This window comes from Guillardia theta (genome assembly GCF_000315625.1).
Source record: "Guillardia theta CCMP2712 unplaced genomic scaffold GUITHscaffold_166, whole genome shotgun sequence".
In the NCBI taxonomy this organism is placed as follows: domain Eukaryota; class Cryptophyceae; order Pyrenomonadales; family Geminigeraceae; genus Guillardia; species Guillardia theta.
Window position 1 is genome coordinate 27,629 of NW_005434510.1, and position 17,782 is coordinate 45,410.

At 52.6% G+C, this 17,782-nt stretch overlaps 7 protein-coding genes across 7 annotated transcripts; 3 read left to right on the forward strand and 4 right to left on the reverse strand.

Moving 5' to 3' along the window:
- Window positions 1–1,560: 1,560 nt before the first annotated feature.
- GUITHDRAFT_119979 (hypothetical protein) lies at window positions 1,561–2,803 on the forward strand (the record flags this gene model as incomplete). Its single annotated transcript, XM_005820731.1, has 10 exons — window positions 1,561–1,575; window positions 1,622–1,663; window positions 1,846–1,899; window positions 1,945–2,018; window positions 2,076–2,145; window positions 2,201–2,282; window positions 2,362–2,483; window positions 2,525–2,640; window positions 2,684–2,718; window positions 2,763–2,803. 10 exons carry the CDS (start codon window positions 1,561–1,563, stop codon window positions 2,801–2,803), a joined length of 651 nt encoding a protein of 216 aa, XP_005820788.1.
- A 112-nt stretch (window positions 2,804–2,915) lies between these two features.
- On the reverse strand, window positions 2,916–4,511 carry GUITHDRAFT_119980 (hypothetical protein; the record flags this gene model as incomplete). The annotated part of the gene is made up of 8 exons (XM_005820732.1): window positions 2,916–2,927; window positions 3,022–3,180; window positions 3,277–3,495; window positions 3,672–3,773; window positions 3,817–3,909; window positions 4,131–4,288; window positions 4,336–4,382; window positions 4,432–4,511. The coding sequence occupies 8 exons, from the start codon at window positions 4,509–4,511 to the stop codon at window positions 2,916–2,918; spliced, it is 870 nt and encodes a 289-aa protein (XP_005820789.1).
- A 1,372-nt stretch (window positions 4,512–5,883) lies between these two features.
- On the reverse strand, window positions 5,884–7,437 carry GUITHDRAFT_81101 (hypothetical protein; the record flags this gene model as incomplete). The annotated part of the gene is made up of 6 exons (XM_005820733.1): window positions 5,884–5,934; window positions 5,982–6,180; window positions 6,235–6,350; window positions 6,412–6,470; window positions 6,493–6,617; window positions 7,181–7,437. 6 exons carry the CDS (start codon window positions 7,435–7,437, stop codon window positions 5,884–5,886), a joined length of 807 nt encoding a protein of 268 aa, XP_005820790.1.
- A 751-nt stretch (window positions 7,438–8,188) lies between these two features.
- GUITHDRAFT_119982 (hypothetical protein) lies at window positions 8,189–8,512 on the forward strand (the record flags this gene model as incomplete). Its single annotated transcript, XM_005820734.1, has 1 exon — window positions 8,189–8,512. The coding sequence occupies one exon, from the start codon at window positions 8,189–8,191 to the stop codon at window positions 8,510–8,512; it is 324 nt and encodes a 107-aa protein (XP_005820791.1).
- A 356-nt stretch (window positions 8,513–8,868) lies between these two features.
- Window positions 8,869–9,937, reverse strand: GUITHDRAFT_56821 (hypothetical protein; the record flags this gene model as incomplete). The annotated part of the gene is made up of 3 exons (XM_005820735.1): window positions 8,869–8,964; window positions 9,015–9,179; window positions 9,230–9,937. Coding segments are annotated over 3 exons (969 nt in total), but the record flags the coding sequence as incomplete, so codon positions are not given.
- A 702-nt stretch (window positions 9,938–10,639) lies between these two features.
- On the forward strand, window positions 10,640–13,162 carry GUITHDRAFT_147656 (hypothetical protein; the record flags this gene model as incomplete). Its single annotated transcript, XM_005820736.1, is given in 11 exon segments — window positions 10,640–10,795; window positions 11,023–11,583; window positions 11,633–11,676; window positions 11,723–11,795; window positions 11,843–11,892; window positions 12,065–12,098; window positions 12,141–12,221; window positions 12,524–12,578; window positions 12,598–12,662; window positions 12,879–12,972; window positions 13,071–13,162. 11 exon segments carry the CDS (start codon window positions 10,640–10,642, stop codon window positions 13,160–13,162), a joined length of 1,305 nt encoding a protein of 434 aa, XP_005820793.1.
- Window positions 13,163–14,142: 980 nt separating this feature from the next.
- Window positions 14,143–17,445, reverse strand: GUITHDRAFT_166368 (hypothetical protein; the record flags this gene model as incomplete). The annotated part of the gene is made up of 15 exons (XM_005820737.1): window positions 14,143–14,214; window positions 14,274–14,474; window positions 14,692–14,739; window positions 14,892–14,948; window positions 14,996–15,055; window positions 15,242–15,665; window positions 15,876–16,146; window positions 16,189–16,229; window positions 16,283–16,470; window positions 16,515–16,643; window positions 16,690–16,761; window positions 16,811–16,978; window positions 17,025–17,072; window positions 17,221–17,280; window positions 17,362–17,445. The coding sequence occupies 15 exons, from the start codon at window positions 17,443–17,445 to the stop codon at window positions 14,143–14,145; spliced, it is 1,923 nt and encodes a 640-aa protein (XP_005820794.1).
- Between the last annotated feature and the right edge of the window lie 337 nt (window positions 17,446–17,782).

Consider the following 17,782-nt stretch of genomic DNA (forward strand, 5'->3'; position numbering starts at 1 on the left):
AATCGAACAAAACGCCTTCCACAGATTCAGTGAATGGCAATGGCAGATCTATGATGACGACAGATCATGTCAAGACTTCTGACTCTCCTATCGGCAGGTGTTGCCAGCCTGGTCTGGGCTAGACTTGAGACATGGATGAAGCTCCGAGCATGCATCCTCCGAAACCGCCTTCTCGTCATGTGCGCTTGTCTCTGGAAAACAAGAATGCACTTAGCTCTAGCCATTCGACAAGTTCGTTCGTTAACAAGTATGTCTTGGGTTGATTGCTTCGATCCCTTGTTTGATTTCGGTACAGCCAAGATTTCATGCAGCTCAGAGAAGAGGTCCTGTATCTGTCCAACTCCGTCAACACTCTGCGGCAATCAGACTCAAGAAGGCGGGCAAGGTGAAGAGAAACATCGAGGGGATCTCTTCTGACGTTGATGTATGTAATTCACAAACAGCGGAGAGCATTTCAACCATAAACCTGAGTTAGCAGCGCTTGACCACTGCAAGAAGAAGGTTGGGTATACTTTATTCTTGCGATGCCAAAGAGGCATGCTATCGAGATGTTTCTCTGCATACAAGGTGCAAACAATCCAAGTGATCGATTTGAGTGACTAAACTCATCAGGGGCAAATGGGACTCAACAAGTGGACGAGAAATCAATTGAGTCGCTTCTCAATGAGAAGAAAGCGAAGTAGCTGCTTGCTCGTCTTGGATTTCTGGCTGCACTTTACGAGGCGACAAGCAAGACTTGAAAATTCCCTTGGGAAATTTCTGGAGAACAAGCACAAAGATTGCATAGCGACTTGGAGGAGGCACGTGAGCCAGTCGATGTTGGAACGACAAAAAGGTTTGTGAAACCGTAGTCGCTGCTTATTCTAATCAATTTTTTGCTCTTCGCGTCTATCAACTTTCAGGAAAGAGTATAGAGCCAAAGTCACAGAAGCGATCTTCAGGCTTGTATACGGTGAGCTGACGACTTGGTTGAGGCTTTAACATTCGTTGAACATGTTTGCAGATGCAATGGCGACTGAAGCGAAAAAAAGAGGCTAAAGTCTTGGAGATCTGGAGAAGTGAGTTCGAACGATCAAGCTGATGCTTCTTGATGGCACTCAATGCTAGGATCTGCCTTGGTGATGAGAAGAAAGCGAGCAGCGACCAGAAGAATGTTGCATCGTCAGACGATCAGGAGCGAGGTCTTACCCACATTCATTCATTCATTAATTCATTCAGGGTTGATTGTATTCCTCCCTAGAAATCTGCATTTTGGTTTTGGAGGCTCAGCCTTTGGATGCAACGAAGTGAACAGGCTGATGCTGCTGAACCAGTAGAGAGTCAAAGCACCCAAGCATCAGTTCAACAACAAGAGTTACAACAAGCCTGCCAATCATTACAAGGGACAGTCGTCCAACTAGAAAAAGAGCGAAATTCCTTGGCTGCAAGATTATTACTAGCTGAACAAGACCTGCAAGAGTACGTGTGCTTGCATTCAAGTATGATCTTGTCCAACTTCTTGCTTAAAGGAAAACGTCCAAACACACTCGGAATCAACTATTTGAGAGCACGCTTAGCAAGATGTACTCCTCTCAGGTCAACTGCATTCCCGCAACCAGCCTCTTGCTCAAGCGTGTCGCAGAACTCTCTGAACATCTCAGATCTTGCTAGCAGGACCCAAGCTGTGAGTATGGCTCTGATATAGTATGTCCTCGTGAACAGTTTGCAGGATATTTTTGAAAGGAATTTTCATAGAAGAGAGATGGAGAACAATTTTGACCTTGTGCTCGACAACTTGGAAACTACACTGCAAAGACAGGCACAAGCGAAGAACAGAGTGTGTTGGTGTAATTGACTGAGGTACAGGCGGAAGACTTGCGAAAGCTTCACGACGATTGTGTTGTAGCGGAGGGAGTGAAGGTGAAGCGCTTCTTCACATGGTTTATCTGAGAGTGCTCTTGGCAGTCTCTGGCGATCAAGGGGTACCTTCAGTTCATCGACTTCTTCTCCGAAACCCGACGGCTCTGCAACATCCACAGGTATGAGAGGGACGCGATGCCATGCGCTCCTCGGTCAGCTCATGCAGTCGCTTGCAGGACGTCAATCCTCCACTTTCAACAGGAGCGCAAGCTGGCGGAGAAGCGAACAGCAGACGTCTTCTTCGAGGTGCTTTGTTTTGCTTTATCCCTTCCTCCTCCTCATTCCCCTCGAGATGGAGAAGTCCTTCGAGGACTCCGTCATGGCCTCTCTCGCCTCTTCCCGCTCGGACCTCTCATCCTCCGACGACTGGCAGCACCTGTCCGGTAAAGCTCCTCCTCTCCCGTGCTGCCCGTGACTTGCCCTTCTTCCTTCCCCCCATCTCTTGCCCCCACCCTCTCTCAGGCGTGTGGAGGAAGAAGGACGAGCTGAGCGGCTTGTCTGAAGTCACGCGCATGTTCAACAGCCCCAAGTTGCTCGCTGACGTTCCCAACCTCATCGTCCAGCTGGTGTCTGAGCACGTGGAGGTTCAGAGCAGCAGGTGTGAGGAGGGTCTGAGGTGCTGCAGGACATCAAAGCGATTCTGCTGGCGCTCAGGAGGCGAGAGGTCGGCAAGTATCCCCGCAACGTCAGGCGCCTCATCGTGAGCTCCAAGATGATCCAACTCGAAGTTATGAAGCTCACGTGCCATGTCCACGTCATCAGATTGGTGCTGACCTCCCTGCAGGAACGTCTCGCCTGCCGGGGAGCTCAACACCTCCGGTACTCGAAACTTTTATCGACTTGTCAGCCTCACCAAGCGGCAGGTTTCATGAGCACAAACGGCTCAGCCTCTATCCAAGTTTGAGTTGCTCGTTTGAGTTTCAATCAAGATGGCAAATGTTGACAAGGAAGAAAAACAATAAAATGTACAAGAAGCCCTCGATCATCGTCCCTGGCTGCCCCACGCCTTTCGCTCGTTACAAGGAGACCTGAGGAGAAAAAGCTGGTGAGGTGCGAAAAGAAGAGCACGAGCAGCAGGAGGAGAGAGAAGGACAGGGGAAAGAGCAGGACAAGCGAAGGGACCTCATCGAAGTCGCGGTCAGCTCTCGTCCTCCGTGGGCTCTCCATCATTCCTGCCTGAACTCTCTGAACATCTCGAGGGCGAGAAATTGTCGGCATGGGACGGAGGTCCGTGCGAGGAGGCAGTTCGAGGAACGCCCGCAGCTCGTCGCTCTCTCTGACCTAAGACAAACTGAGTGACAAGCGGAGAGACGGGAGGAGATGAGAGAGGAGCAAGACAGAGCGAGAGGAAGGATGGCAAGGGTGCAAGTGACTAACAATCCTCGGCTGATCCAACAAGCACTTCATGTAGACCTCAAGCTCTGTCTTCCTCTGCTGCGCAACGTCGCGTGACATCTTGCCAACCCAGACCTTAGAAGGGAACTCGGCGAGTCGAACTGAAGGCTCCCGGCCCCACACTCGCTGCAGCTCCTTATCCAACAGGTCGAACTCTCGGTATCGACGCTCGACGCTCCACCTTCTTCCATTGTACCCCACCTGAGAAAACGGGACTTAGACCTCTCCCAACTCCTCCCTTCCCCACCTCCCCCAACCTCCCCGTTTTTACTCCCTCCACACCCTCCAAATTCCCATCCTCGCTCCCCATCTCCTCGCTCCCCGTTCCCTCCCACCCTCCCCATCTCTTCCCTCCCGCCTTTTAGCAGTGGCCTCACCTGCAGCACGTACACAACATGCTCCCCACTGCCCAAGCACACGAGAGGCATCGAACCTCCCTTCCTGCCTCCTCGTTGCACGAAGGGCTCCTCGAAAGTCACCTTGAGACCAGTCAGACCTTGTGGTGTTTCCGCTTTCTCCTACCTCCACGTTCTCCAGGCTGTTCCTCTCTGGATCGCGATGCCTCGAATGACCGTTGCAGTTTCCGTTATGTCTCGAATGACTTCCGTTGTTCTGCTGAGCGTGATCCATGAGAACAAGGCGAAAACTAACGAGCAAACACACAGAGACGACAACAAACGAGCAAAGAAGCAGAAACGAAGGACAGGAGAAACCAGGGTACAAGCAACAAAGTGGAGAGATAATGAGGAAGAAGGTGCATAGATGTGTAGATGCTGTCTAGCATCTAGCAATTATGCCATTACAGCAGCAGCAGCAGCAGCAGCTATCGTCTTCACCTGGCAAGAAGCCCTTGCTACAGCTAGCGCTTGTTCGAGTTCTGTGGGTTGGAAGAGCGAAGAAACCGCATCCTTGTTGTCCAATTTGACTGGCCTGGTCGAGCTCGTACACTGACCGTAGACTGTGTCGTAGAGAGGATCTTTGAAGACTCCGACACCTGAACTACTGTCACTCTAGCATGTCCCAAGCCAACCCGCTGGCCACCGTCATAGTTCTCTGCCTCCTTCTCTCCTTGCTTCTTCAAGAACGCTCTGCAATCACCAACGTAAGAACACAACAAAACAAATATGAGCGAGTCACTTCGCTGCTCGTGCACAGAAGTAGTTTCCTCCCCCTCCATATCCTTTTGTCCCGACGCTTTCCAGATTCCATGTGGCCATCACTGCGAAACCTTATAAGCATGGACGCAGAAAAGAAACCGGACGAGTGGGAGGACAATGTGTTCTGATACAGATGAACAGTGATTGAGATAACGATGTTGCCTTGCAATTGGAACGCTATCTTGATCTATTGCAACACATCATCCTGATATCCTGTGTCTATCAACCTACTGCTTCTTCTGCTTCTTCAGTTTCTGTCCCTGACGCTCCTCCTTCTACTCTTCTTTCTCCTCCTCCTACTCTTGCTTCTCCTTCTATTTTTTGTTTCTCCTCCTCCATTGTTGCTGTTTCTCCTCCTCCTACTCTTGTTTCTCCTACTCATGTTTCTTCTCCTTGTTCTACTCTTGCTTCTCCTCCTTCTACTGTTGCTGTTTCTCCTCCTCCTCCTCTTGCTGTTTCACATCCTTCTATTCTGGTTTCTCCTCCTTCTACTGTTGCTGTTTCTCCTCCTCCTACGGTTCCTTCTCCTCCTCGTTCTATTCTTGTTTCTCCTCCTCCTACTCTTGCTTCCCCTACTCTTGTTTCTTCTCCTTGTTCTACTCTTGCTTCTCCTCCTTCTACTCTTGTTTCTCCTCCTTGCTCTACTCTTGTTTCACGTCCTTCTACTCTTGCTTCTCCGCCTTCTACTGTTGCTGTTTCTCCTCCTTCTACTCTTGCTTCTCCTCCTTCTACTCTTGTTTCACGTCTTCCTTTTCTTGTTTCTCCTCCTACTACTGTAGCTGTTTCTTCTCCTTCTACTCTTGTTTCTCCTCTTGACTCTCTCTCTCCTTCTGCTTCAGCCTCGTCACTCCCTGCATGTAATATGGGTCCAATTCCAGACTGTACCACCCTACCCCCGAGCAATAATATCACCCCCTTAATTCCCATCCAATACCCCCCTACTTCTCCTCATGGCACGAAGCCTCTGACCACCCACCAGTGATATTTTTCGTCGCTTCATTCACTATGAGGCCTGTATTTGACTACATTACTTCAATTAAATAGTCAAACTATCGATGCGTTGGTCCCGGCGAGGTGACAGTGGCTGCCCCGGCCGGCCCGGCCACCGTGCCCGAGCCTACCGTACTGTGCCATACTGCGGCCCGCCGCCGGCGGCCGGCCCGGCCGGGCGGGCGGGACCGACTCCGGTGACTGTCCCGGCTTTCCAGCTGCTGGGAACGGTAACCGCGGGGGAGCCGGCCGGCGGCCCGGCGTCACCCGGGCGACCCGGGCATACCGTCACGGTGGCACCGGGGCCAGCGGTCCACGCCGCTCCGACTCCCGGCGCCCGGCGCGGCCAGGGTCCCCGGCGCAGCGGATGGTCATCGGATGCGGCGATCCGACTCGGACGTCTCAGTCACTGTGCCATCCGTCGCCGGGTCAGTCGGGCCGGCTAAAGATTGAAGGCGACCAAGGATAAGGCCATGATCAACATTCCAAGAACCTGCAATGCCATAGTAAAGCGTCGCAAGGACTGATGCGAGGACTCACCCAAGATGAAGTGACGATCGCATGATTCACGTCATGTCGATAGGCCGATGGCAGGAGCTCGGCCAACGAGATGAAGACCATCATCCCAGCTACTAGAGCAAACATCGCTCCATACGATACGTTGTTGATATTGTCTTTCACGGCAAGGTAGCCCACCACAGCGCCAAGAGGCTCACTGAGTCCGCTGATCGTCGCCCATCTGCAAACCTTTCAGTGAATTCTCAACTTGTGACAGTCCGAAGGAAACACATACATGAAGCCTTTCAATCGAGACTTGGTCGCATGATAGATTGGCATAGCAACGCAAATACCCTCGGGGATGTTGTGTATCGCTATTGCCACACAGATGGTAACCCCAACAGAAGAATCCTATCAACAACGGTGAGCGACAAGCTTTTCGCAGCCTGGAACTTGCCGCCATGGTGGCCACAAACGTCGCTAGTCCTTCCGGGAAATTGTGGATCGCAACAGCCAGGCCAGCAAGAATACCTGAGATCAGCAGCAGTATCACATACTGGCATGAAAGCTTCTTGATGGGTGCGTTCGACCTGTCGACTGCAGCTCAAGAAGTGCGGCTGGGTCAGGGTGCCGTCTCCGAGACAGAGACTCTTCTTCTTGGTCCTTGTCACACCTCCCCTGCGAGTGATCCACCATCAACGTCTCTGAGAGATCTTCATCTGTCCTTGACATTTCCGGGGTCAGCGGCTGTGTCAATGGGACCGTGCTAGTCCGTGTTCCCGTGGGGACATGCACATAGAAGTGTTTCAGGGTTGCTCTTGAAATGCGAACCTGAAGGGTGAAGTGGGTCAAGCACAAGACTCGCAGCATCTGCACAACCTCCCATCCAGGTGGAAGGCTGCAAACATCTTCAGGCCACGTGTCTGGGTCGCCCTCGTTCGCATCGTCGGTCGTCGTGACTTGTATTTCTTCCATTCCAGACATGCAATCATTCCTGAGCTCGTTTTCTACGTTGGTGGAACTGTCGGGCTTTGCCGAGCTGCAGAGATTTTTCATGGTGTGTACTGCCATCGCAACGAACTTTCTCGATGTGACGACATTGATGGCAGCGCAAAGAACAAGCCCTGCCATCAACGTCACATTGTAGTGGCCGACACGCCCTTTTCATGCCTGCAAAGAAGAAAGCGGTCGCAGACCCGTATCCTTTCGAACAGATTTCATTCGCTCCCCGTTGTGGACACCATTCGTCACTGTATAAAAGTTTCAGCCTTGTGCAATTCGTCATCAACTGTTGTTCAAACCTGAAGGCGACGACTGACTTTGTGAAAATCTCCACCATAGACACATATGTCATAATGCCTGCAGATAGTGCCAAAGATATTGCAAGAAATGTCTTGTTCTCCACGTTCACTACAAATGCAACGGCTGCCCCAAGCGAAGTGCACATGCCTGCAGCAAGCACCAACCCAAAGGACAACGCCACGTTTCCTTCTTTCATCTTTCAGACGCTCAGAGCAAAAGAGCTTGGTGCCAGAGTCAGCAAGATTGAAATCAGTTTCTTCAAGAAAAGAAGGAGATCCCCCTTCTTTAGACTTCTGGATCCCCTTCAATGCAGATCTTCAATGGAAACCACTTGTTTGCAGGTTGAACAGCAGGCGTTTGGATTTCGAGTATCAAGAGCTAGAAGAATTTCATAATGTACTATCCCCTTCTTGCTCTAGCGAGCAAGCACGTCATCGTCCACCCCGCTCTTCTCCTTCGCTGCATGGCCTTTTTTTTCCTGGTCACTTCACAAGTACGGACCTCATCCCCGCAGTTGAATAGGTTTAGTTCAAATAGTTTAGATCTAGGGGTTTAGATCAGGGTTGTTGTTGCAGGCTCGCAACTAAACCCATCGACCACCTGTCCCATTCAGGTGCTTTACACCATTATTTGCCTTGGTAGTTCAATCATTTAATCATAATTTGAAATTATCTTGAAACTATTGGTAATAATCATGAAATTTACTATTACCTCTGTGGCTGAGTTCGAGTTCGAGAGATGCAACCCATTATTATCCCGCTGAAACACCATGCACTACCCCTATATTTCCACTCTTACTACCCCACCTTGAGACCTCCACACTGTACATTTGTACAACAACTAGTACCCCTTGTTTTCTGCATGGATATACCCGTAGTCTTTCCCCAATCCTTCCCCCACTCACATAAAAGCCTCATTGCTCCGGTTGGCCCCATTCCCCGCCTACCATGTCCCAGTCGCTTATCCTGCTCGCACTGTTCGTCCTTGTCCTCGTCGCTTCGTGCGTCCTGGCTGATGTTGCCTCTGTTCCTGCCATGAAGCCGCGCTCATGCGCCCTCAACTTCGTCGCAACCCCCGCCAAATTTTCACTTCCACTCAGAACCACGACAGTTCGCATGGCGAAGGAGTCGGAGTCAGGAATTGCTCCCAGGAATGATGAGAAGGACAAGAAGAGCGAGAACAGCAAGATTGTCTCTCGGAATATTCAGAGTGTGATCAAGAAAGTGCAGGCTTCCCCTTCCGTTCTGATGGGAAAGAAGATGAAGAAGTAAATCGCGGCATCTTCTTGACGAGGAGAGGAATTTTATCCGTCAGTTTCACGTGTTCCATGCCTCGTTTGTGTCACTAGCGGATTTCGTGTGAAATAGAGCTTTCGCTATGAAATCTGAAGATGTATTCTAGAGCTTTTTTTGGTTGCAACAAAAAACAAAAATAAAAGCAACAAAGTCCAATTGGGGTTCGCAACAAATTCCATTGGGATTCGGACGTGTTCGAGAAAGAATTTTGATGTATTTCATGTCGTATGATCTTGTGATGTATAACGATTCTAGTGAAGGATAGAGTTGCCTAAGTCCAAGTTTCCTTAACGAATGCTGTTGGCGCCTAACAATGACCGACTGGCTTGCTCATCTTTGAGTTTAGAAGCACTGTTCCTCCCAGCTCCGAATATTCTCCAGAATCTGATGGTTTCATCAGCTGCAGCTGACACCACGGTCGTGCCATCCTGGAGCAAATCAGTAAGATCCTACAACAAGTCTTTCATGGTACTCTTACAGGGCTCTTTGCCATATGGAGCACCCTAGCCTGATGTCCGGTTAACTCCGTGACCTTCTGCAGGCGTCCAGAGCCGAAGTGTCTCCACAGAATCAGCTGATTGTGTGTGAAGCCATGGGAGGATACAAACTCCTTGTCATGGATAGACCACTCGATCGCGCACACCTGTAAGGTAAATCAGTCGCCGTTCAAATGATTGAATGGGGGAGCCGGACCTGCGATTTAGTGTCGACCTCGTTGAAGCAGGTGCCGTTTGAGGTGTTCCACAGGCAAATTTTTCTATCGGCGGTTCCTCCACCTGACGCTAGAGTGTTGTGTTGAAAGGGGCACCAAGCGAGCGCTTTCACTGCAGCTCGATGACGCTCTATGCACAACCTTGGGCGATTGTTTCGCGCCTCCCAGATGAACAGAACGTTGTCATTCCCCCCTGACGCAAGCTGGTTTGCTTGAGGGGACCATTTCAGCCCGCAGACTTCATGACGATGTCCATGTAGAGATGCGATCTTGTGATTATTTGCACGAGTATCATGGTGAATGATCTGACAGTCCCTGGACCCGCTGCTGAGGGAGGAGCCCGTGCTCCACGTGAGGCTGGACACCCGCTGTTCATGGCCTCGGAGAGTTCTGACCAGAGAGCTTGTGCTCACGTCCCATAACTGAATCTCTGCGGAGTGAGTTCCAACGGCAAGTGTGTTACCTGAACCCCATGACAAGGAGGTTATGATGTCGCCTCTGCCGTCTGTCTGCATCAACTTGTGTGCAGCACCTGTACTTGCATTCCAGAGAAACACTGATTGATTTAGTGCAACTGCAAGAACATTTGTGGGGCTCCAGTCTAGAAGGTTCAGGTAGTAGTCGTCTACGATCTGCGGGGCATCTAAAATCTTATCTGCTGACTTAGGGATGAACCGTGAGATTTTCTTCTTGGATGGTGATGACAGGCTGGGTGAGGTAGGGAGATCATTCACAGTGTAGCTACCTAGACCTTTGGATGGTGATGCTGGTGACAAGCTAGCTGACAAGGATAACAGCTTCTCATTTGGTGACATGTAAGGGTAAACTAATTCCTTGAGCGCCCGTTTGTAATCTTGCTTAGTTGGTGATGTTTCGACTTCATTACTATTTATCTTACCGTTTTCTTGCTGTTGAAAAACACTCAAGTCAGAAACAATGTCTAGACGTCTAGGTATGAACCGGTCAGTATACTTAGCCTTTGGCGACATAGCTTTGCTGGGGCTAAAACTGAGATCAAGAGACATGTGGGAACCTGGAGGGGATCAAGTGGTTGCAGGTGATGTCAAGCACAAGTGGTTGCAGGTGATGTCAAGTACAAGGGGTTGCAGGTGATGTCAAGTACAAGGCAGCGGGTAGGATGTCACGGTGAAAGCGACTGAGCTGAGCGATCGCGCGATGAGCAGAGGTTGAGGTATTGTAAGTACCCTCACCCCTTCAAAAGAGGTTTGAAGGGGGGGTACTCCTCCTCCTGCGATCCTCTAAAATTGCCGTTGCAAATTTGTGGCCCTCATCCCCTCACGTCTTATGAGGCTTCGGTTTAATTGTTTTACCTTATTATAATAGTACTGCCCATAAACTACTTTAGCTCATACGTTTCTATCCCCGTCACCATGGCTGCGAAGAGCTGGCTGGGTATGGCAGGCCTGCGGGAGGAGCAGGTGGCCTGGTCGCTCTTCGATGCCGGATGCTGGGGCTACGTCAGTGTAACGCTCTCTTGCCTCCTCCCTCTCGTGCTGAAGCAGCAGACTCCTGCCTCCATCGAGAAGGTAAAGCACCACGATCGTGAGATGGGAAAATCAAGCACATGTCGATGGCGCTTGATGCGGGGTGGATTACTTCACCATGCACTTCTCCTTACTTTGCTAGTTGACATCGTTTGATGTTCACGTGTTCAATCTTCCATCCACTTGTCCTTACTTTCCTAATTGACATCGTTTGATATTCACGTGTTCAATCTTCTCTTCTTTGTGTCACTGACTCTTAATGTTTGCAGTACGTCTCGGCCGTCTGGGCAAACGCAGTGGCGGTAGGAACACTTCTCGCTGGGATCCTCTGCCCATTCATCGGAGCCATGGTGGATCAACTCGCGCTGAGGAAGGTGACCGTCCTGGTCTCTGGGTTCGTCACTTGCATCTTCCTCTCTGTCGCCGTGTCCATCGACGTGGAACAGTGGCCGGCAATGGTCGGGTTTGCAGTGATTGGCGTAATGTTCTACAGTCTCATGCAAGCTGTCTACAACTCGCTACTTGTGCACGTCTCCGAGACCAGCGAGGATGAGGTTGTCTTCGTCTCTGCTGTCCAGTGCGCCATCGGCAACTTCGGCGCCATGGTGCTCATGACAGCGTTGGGTCTGGAGGAGGCAAAACATTCTAAGAAAGTCATTCCGATCGACTATGTGCAGCGCTGCTTCCTGTGGAGCGCTCTTTGGTTCTTCTTGTTTGCACTCCCGTTTGCGTTTGTGTATCAGGAGGAGCCTCGACATGGGAAAGTGCACAACGTGAACTTGACACATCAAGTGAGGTCGGCGATCAGCGCCTTCAAAATGTCGCTGCAGGTTTCAATCCTCTCCTCTTCTCCCGCTTCCCGTCGCTCACTCACGTCAGAACCGCGAGCTGCTCAAGTACATGATAGCCACACTGATCTACAGGTGAAGTTGAGGACGAGAGAAGGAAACTTTCTGATCTGGTTGATAGCGACGCCTCCTCAACCCTCTTTTCCGTGTACATGGTGTATGCTGCTCAGATCGGAATCTCGAATGCTGTGCTGGTGATTCTCGACACTCACTCCTCCTCTTCCTTCTGACCTGCCATAAGTTACATTGCGCTGTTCTGAATCGCTGGATCAATGTGTTCATGGGATTCGGGTAATCCATTGCCCTGTTTCACCTTCCTTCCTTCTTTTCCTTCTCCGCTGCCCCCTCCCTCCCTCCCTCCCTCTCCTCCTCCTCCTCCTCCTCCTCTTTCTCCCTTATCTCTGCTCGCCCCAAACTACCCAGCTTCCAATCCCCTTTCTGGTTCGCTGACAGCTTGTGCAAGTTGGTACTACCTGTCGAGACTGATCGGATCGAGGGTGAGAGCAAGAGAGGTCGAGGGGCTGTGACGTGTTCCGCAGGTTTGCTTCCTCCTCTCCATGTCCCTCACCCTCCTTAGCGCCATCGCGTGCGCCGTCATGCACACAGACTTTGACTTCTGGGTGAGGAGAGAGCGAAGGGGAGGAGGAAGAGTGGGCAGAGGAAGAGCATGAAAATGGATGGAGTTTGAGATTCAGGAGAAGACGCAGCAGCAAAACATGGTCATGAGGAGGAGGAGGAGGAGGAGGAGGAGAAATGGGGGGCTAAGGCTGGTAGGTAAATGAGAAGAGAGGGAAGGAGGGAGAGATAGAGGAAGGCAAGGAGCGAACGAGAGAGCTCAGGAGGGAGGAGGGGAGAGAGCGAGCGAGCGAGCAAGGGCTGGGGGAGAGATCGAGCGAGGGATTGAGAGTCTGAGTGTTTGCAGGTGATGAACTTGATCCTCTCTCTCGCGGGGTCTGGCGGCTACATCTTCTCGGAAAGTTTCGACATGTCGCGCAGTCGATCTGATTGTGATGCAGAGAGTTTTGCTCGCGCGACTGACTACCAAAGACAACACCGCACAGGTTCCCATCTCCTACCGTCTACCTCCTGCCTCCTCTCCTCTCTTCTCTTCTCCTCTCCTCTCCTCACCTCACCTCACCTCTCCTATCCTATCCTATCCTATCCTATCCTATCCTATCCTCTCCTCTCCTCTCCTCTCCCATCCTCTCTTCTCCTATCCTCTCTTCTCCTGTGCTTCAACTTGCTTCCTTACTCCGCTCATCATCTTCCTTCTGCAGCATTTTGGCTTCATGGCAGGAGTCTCCCGGGTCTCGGGCATGCTTGGTCCTCTCCTTTACGCCGCCATCATCGCGGTCGGAGGAGCACGTGCAGGTTCTTCTTGCCTCCTACTCCTGCCCCTGCGCTTGCGCCTGCTCCTATTTCACCTGCTCTCCTGCTCCTCTCCTCATGACTCCGTCGTTTCCTTCCAGCTCTTGTCGGCCTGGCAGTCTTCTCGGTCCCTGGAATCTACTTGATGGCAGACGTTGACTTTGAGGTCAGCAAGCTGATCAACTTCTCCTGATTCCTTCCTCCTCCTCCATCTTCTTTATCCTCCTCTCTCCTCTTCCTCTTCTCTCCTGCTCCTCTTCTCTCCTCCTCCTCTTCTCTCCCCCTCCTCTTCTCTCCTGCTCCTCTTCTCTCCTCCTCCTCTTCTCTCCCCCTCCTCTTCTCTCCTTCTCCTCTTCTCTCCTGCTCCCTGCTCCTTCCAATGCGCAGGACCTCACTTTGTCCTTGAATCAACCATCTCCCTCGCATGACTACTTTCACAACATCCTCGACTCTACCCCGCCTTTCACCCCCCTCCTCCGTCTCTCTCTCCCCTCCTCTCCTGACAATTTCCTTGGCTATCAGACTGGTCGGCAGTGCACGGAGTCGATGCCAATCGACTTCGACGAACCCCAGGAAGGCGATTAACATCAGAATCTCTTCTTCTTCCTCCTCCTCCTTCCTTCTTCCCCGCCTCCTCCTTCCTCTCTCCCCCGTCTCCTTCCTCCCTCCCCTGTTTCCCGTACCATCCTCCTCTGGTTTCCCATCCTTTCCCCCGCCATCTTCCCCATCCCTCCCTCATCCTCCCTCGGCTTCCTAACCGAGTCCTTCGCTCGTCGCGCCATCTTTCTTTGCAACAACGTGACTTTAGTTTTACTCCCCTCCCTCACTTCCCCTGCGAGAATCTGCCTCGTCCTGCCCACCGACTTAGTGGAAAGAAACCAGAAGAGAAGAGGGAGAGGAGGGAGAGGAGGAGGGGACGAAGAGGGGGTTTGGGGTGGGCTGGGGGGAAAGGGGAGGAGGAAGGAGAAGAATAAGTGGCACCTCCGTGTCCCCGTTGATTGCTTCCTTTCCCCCGCATCTGACTGTTGGCCTCCCGCACTTGCCTGCTCGGCTCCTTCATGTCCCCTCCCCTCCCCTCCCTTCCTCTCCCTCCCCTCCCCTTCCTCTCCCTCCCCTCCCCTTCCCTCTCCCTCCCTCCCTCCCCTTCCCTCCCCTCTCCTTCTCTCCCTTCCTTCACCTCGCCATGTCCGTCGCCTTAATCGCCTCCACTCGTCCTCCTCTGTCTGGCACTCGACCTATCAAAACCTAGCGTAACGAGTCAGTCCCCGACTCCCTACCATCTTCCTCCTTCCTTGTTCTCACACCTCGCTCTCCTTCTCCCCCTCCCCTCCCCCCACCTTCCTTCCTCCGCCTTCCTCCTGCTCCTCCTGGTCCTCCTCCTCCTCCTCCTCCTCCTCCTCCTCTTCCTGCTTGAGTGCGCAGCCGAAGATCCTGGAGGGGATGCACAAGCTCGCGATGCTGGAGCGGGAGCAGTAGAGGTCATAGACGGTGAAGGAAGGGTCCTTCTGCTCAAACAAGTGAGCGAGGAGACGTAGGAGGAGGGAGGCGGAGGAGGAGGGAGGCGGAGGAGGAGGGAGGCGGAGGAGGAGGGAGGCGGAGGAGGAGGGAGGCGGAGGAGGAGGGAGGCGGAGGAGGAGGGAGGCGGAGGAGGAGGGAGACGGAGGAGGAGGGAGACGTAGGAGGAGGGAAGGTGGCAAGTTGCCAGGCAAAGCAAGTTGCGACCTTGAGGAGGGCGATGCGTCCCCGTACAGATTCGATGAGATGAGAATTCTGAGCGAACGTGAGGAGAAGAGAAGGAAAGGGGAAGGCGTGAGAAGAGAGAAGGAGGAGAGACGAGGGAGCGAGAAGAGGAGGAGAGGAGGAGAGGAGGAGAGGAGGAGAGGAGGAGAGGAGGAGAGGAGGACTTGGAGGAGGTGACTGACTTCAGCTGTAGAATAAGAGAAGCACTTGGCCAGCACGTCGATGCGCTGCAGGAGCATCTGAACGTCTCCGTCATCAGCCGCCTGTCAAAGTCGAGGAGCGTCACCTCTTTGCGCAGAGAATACTCGGAGCGAAACTCTTGGGATATGTCGGACAAGATGACAACCTAAGCGACATTGTCAATAAACATGAAATCATCATTATCTTCTTCTTCTTCTTCTTCTTCTTCTTCTTCTTCTTCTTCTTCTTCTTCTTCATCATCATCATCATCATCATCATCATCATCATCATCCTCGTCATCGTCATCGTCATCACCATCATCATTACCATCACCATCACCAGCACTTGTCACCTGCTCTTCGGAGAGACATCCTCTAGGCAGCAAGAAGTCTCCGAGATAATCAGCAGGAAGGCGAGCAAGCTCCATCCTCGCGTACTCGCACGCGAAGAGGAGGATGGCAGTTGCTTTTCCCGCCTCCCTCGCACCCACCTTCATCCCCACTGCTCTCATCACCTGCTGCAGCACAAACTTCCTGTACAAGTCCGTCGCATCTTGCAAGCTCGGCTGGAGGGCAGGAGCCTCTTTGTCCCCCCATTGTCTACCCCCTCGTCGCTCCTCCTTCTCCTCCAAGTCCACGAGCATCTGCGCGCATTGCAACTCCGCGACCAAAAACTCGAGCGCGTGGAATCTCAACTTGGGGGAGGAGAGGCGGCAAAGTTTGTCGTCGCAGCCTCTCTCACGGAGGAAGAGCTCGACATGCTGCCGATGCGAACAACTGTGAAGCGTGAGGGACGAGGAGGATAAGAGAAGAGAGAAAGAGGCTAGAGATTGATAGGGGGGAGGAAGGGAGGAGGGAGAGAGGGAGGGAGCGGGGAGAAATGCAGGCAGGCAGGCAGGCAGGCAGGCAGGCAGGCAGGCAGGCAGGCAGGCAGGCAGGCAGGTATGAGGGTATCGAGTTAAGGGAGGGGGCGAGAAGGGTTCTTACTTGCTTCCTGGACTTCCTTCCAGCGATCTGACTCGTTCGATGAGGCGGCGGCAGATCTCGAGGAAGCGAACGGCTCCGTCCGGGGTGGTGAGGGTAGAGGTCAGCCGCTCCTCGTCTATCTGCTCGGGATCGAACATGCTGAGGTCGGTGAGGCGCTCAGACAAAGAAGTTAAGAGATCGTAGGTGACGTTCAAGGACGTATCCTCCTCCTCCTTCTCCTCCTTCTCCTCCTTCTCCTCCTTCTTCGCTTCTTCCTTGTTCGTCTCTGTTTCTATTTTGTGACAAGAGCTTGCAGCACGATCTCAACTGTTACCTCGAATTTCTCTCTGATTTTGCTCGAACTTTGAGATTTTTCTGTGGAAATGAAACTTCACACGCGTGTCCTCTGGCATTCTCGACACACCCACCTGTTCCCCTCAGAAGCTTGTACAACATGCTTCTCGCCTCCATTCGTGGCTTTCTCAGCATCCCCTTGACTGTTGCGCACTGACTGTGCAGGAGCAGCGAGAGCAGCGGGATGCGAAGATTCTGATGCTTTCGACGCGGCAGGAGAGGATTTGACTCCTCCTATCGTCTTGTTAAGGAAGCCTGTGACCTGAGCACAAACATCATCCACAACACGCTCAGCTGCCGACCGACCGCTTGGAATTTCTTGTTGCTCCTCGGCTTATTCGGCGGATTTCTCGAGTTTGCAGGAGGCGGAAGCTTAGCCTCCTTGACTTCCCTCTGCTTCTCCGCCGCCTCGGTCGCCACGTCATCATCGTCGCCCTTGGGTTCCACTCACTCTAATCGTTGAGGGGCAGCAGAGGCTGACCTGGACATGCTTGTGAGGTTTCTTGAGGTTCAGATCGTCTTCAAGGTATCGGATGTGTTTCTCATGCACCTCCTGCCATTCTTGTCACCAACATCTTTCGCTCTTCCGCCCTCTCACGCACGTGCCATCCCTCGTCCTCGTACCCCTCATACATCACGAGTCGTCTGTCGGGCCCAACCACTTCACCTGCTCTCAGAGTCAACGGCAGCACAACTCGAGAGCTGATACCAAGAGCTGCCTTGTACCAGAGTCCATCCTCGTAGTACTTGGCCTCCACAACTGTGTGCGACTGATCCAAAAACTCAGCGAACATCTAAGAACCTCGGAGGTCGCACATGATCGTGGGTCGAATGAACTATGGGAGACATAGAAGCCGGTGCAATCTGCATCAAAGTTCATCTCCTCCTCCTCCTCTTCCTCTTCCTCCTCCTCCTCCTCCTCCTCCTCCTCCTCCTCCTCCTCCTCCTCCTCTCTCCCACTCATGATTCTGCTCCTGCTCCTCCCTTCCTCCTCCTCCTGTATCTTTCTCACATCAAAGTTCTTCAAGTGTTGCAACCCGGCTGGTTTCGTGCTTCGGTGGAAGCCCTGAGCCTTGACAACGGCACGTCAGTAGAGTCACTTGCTCTACTCGCGTCCTCACTCTGTTACTCTTGTGCGGACTTCTGGTCTGACCGCTGGATTTTCTCTCCTCCTCCTCTGTCGAGCTGCCCACTTGTTCTCGTTGCGGACGGCTCGACGCGGAGAGAGGGCGCACATGCTGCTGCTGCTGCTGCTGCTGTGGCTGCTGCTGCTGCTGCTGCTGCTGTGGCTGCTGCTGCTGCTGCTGTGGCTGCTGCTGCTGCTGCTGCTGCTGCTGCTGCTGCTGCTGCTGTGGCTGCTGATGCTGATGCTGTGGCTGCTGCTGCTGCTGCTGCTGCTGCTGCTGTGGTTGCTGCTGCTGCTGCTGTGGCTGCTGTGGTGGCTGCTGTGGCTGCTGTGGCTGCTGCTGCTGCTGGGACTGTTGCGAATGCTGATGCTGGTGTTTGTACTGCTGGTGACGGTGATGCTGCTGCTGTGGCTGTTGTTGCTGCTGTTGTCTGTTTTGATGATGCGC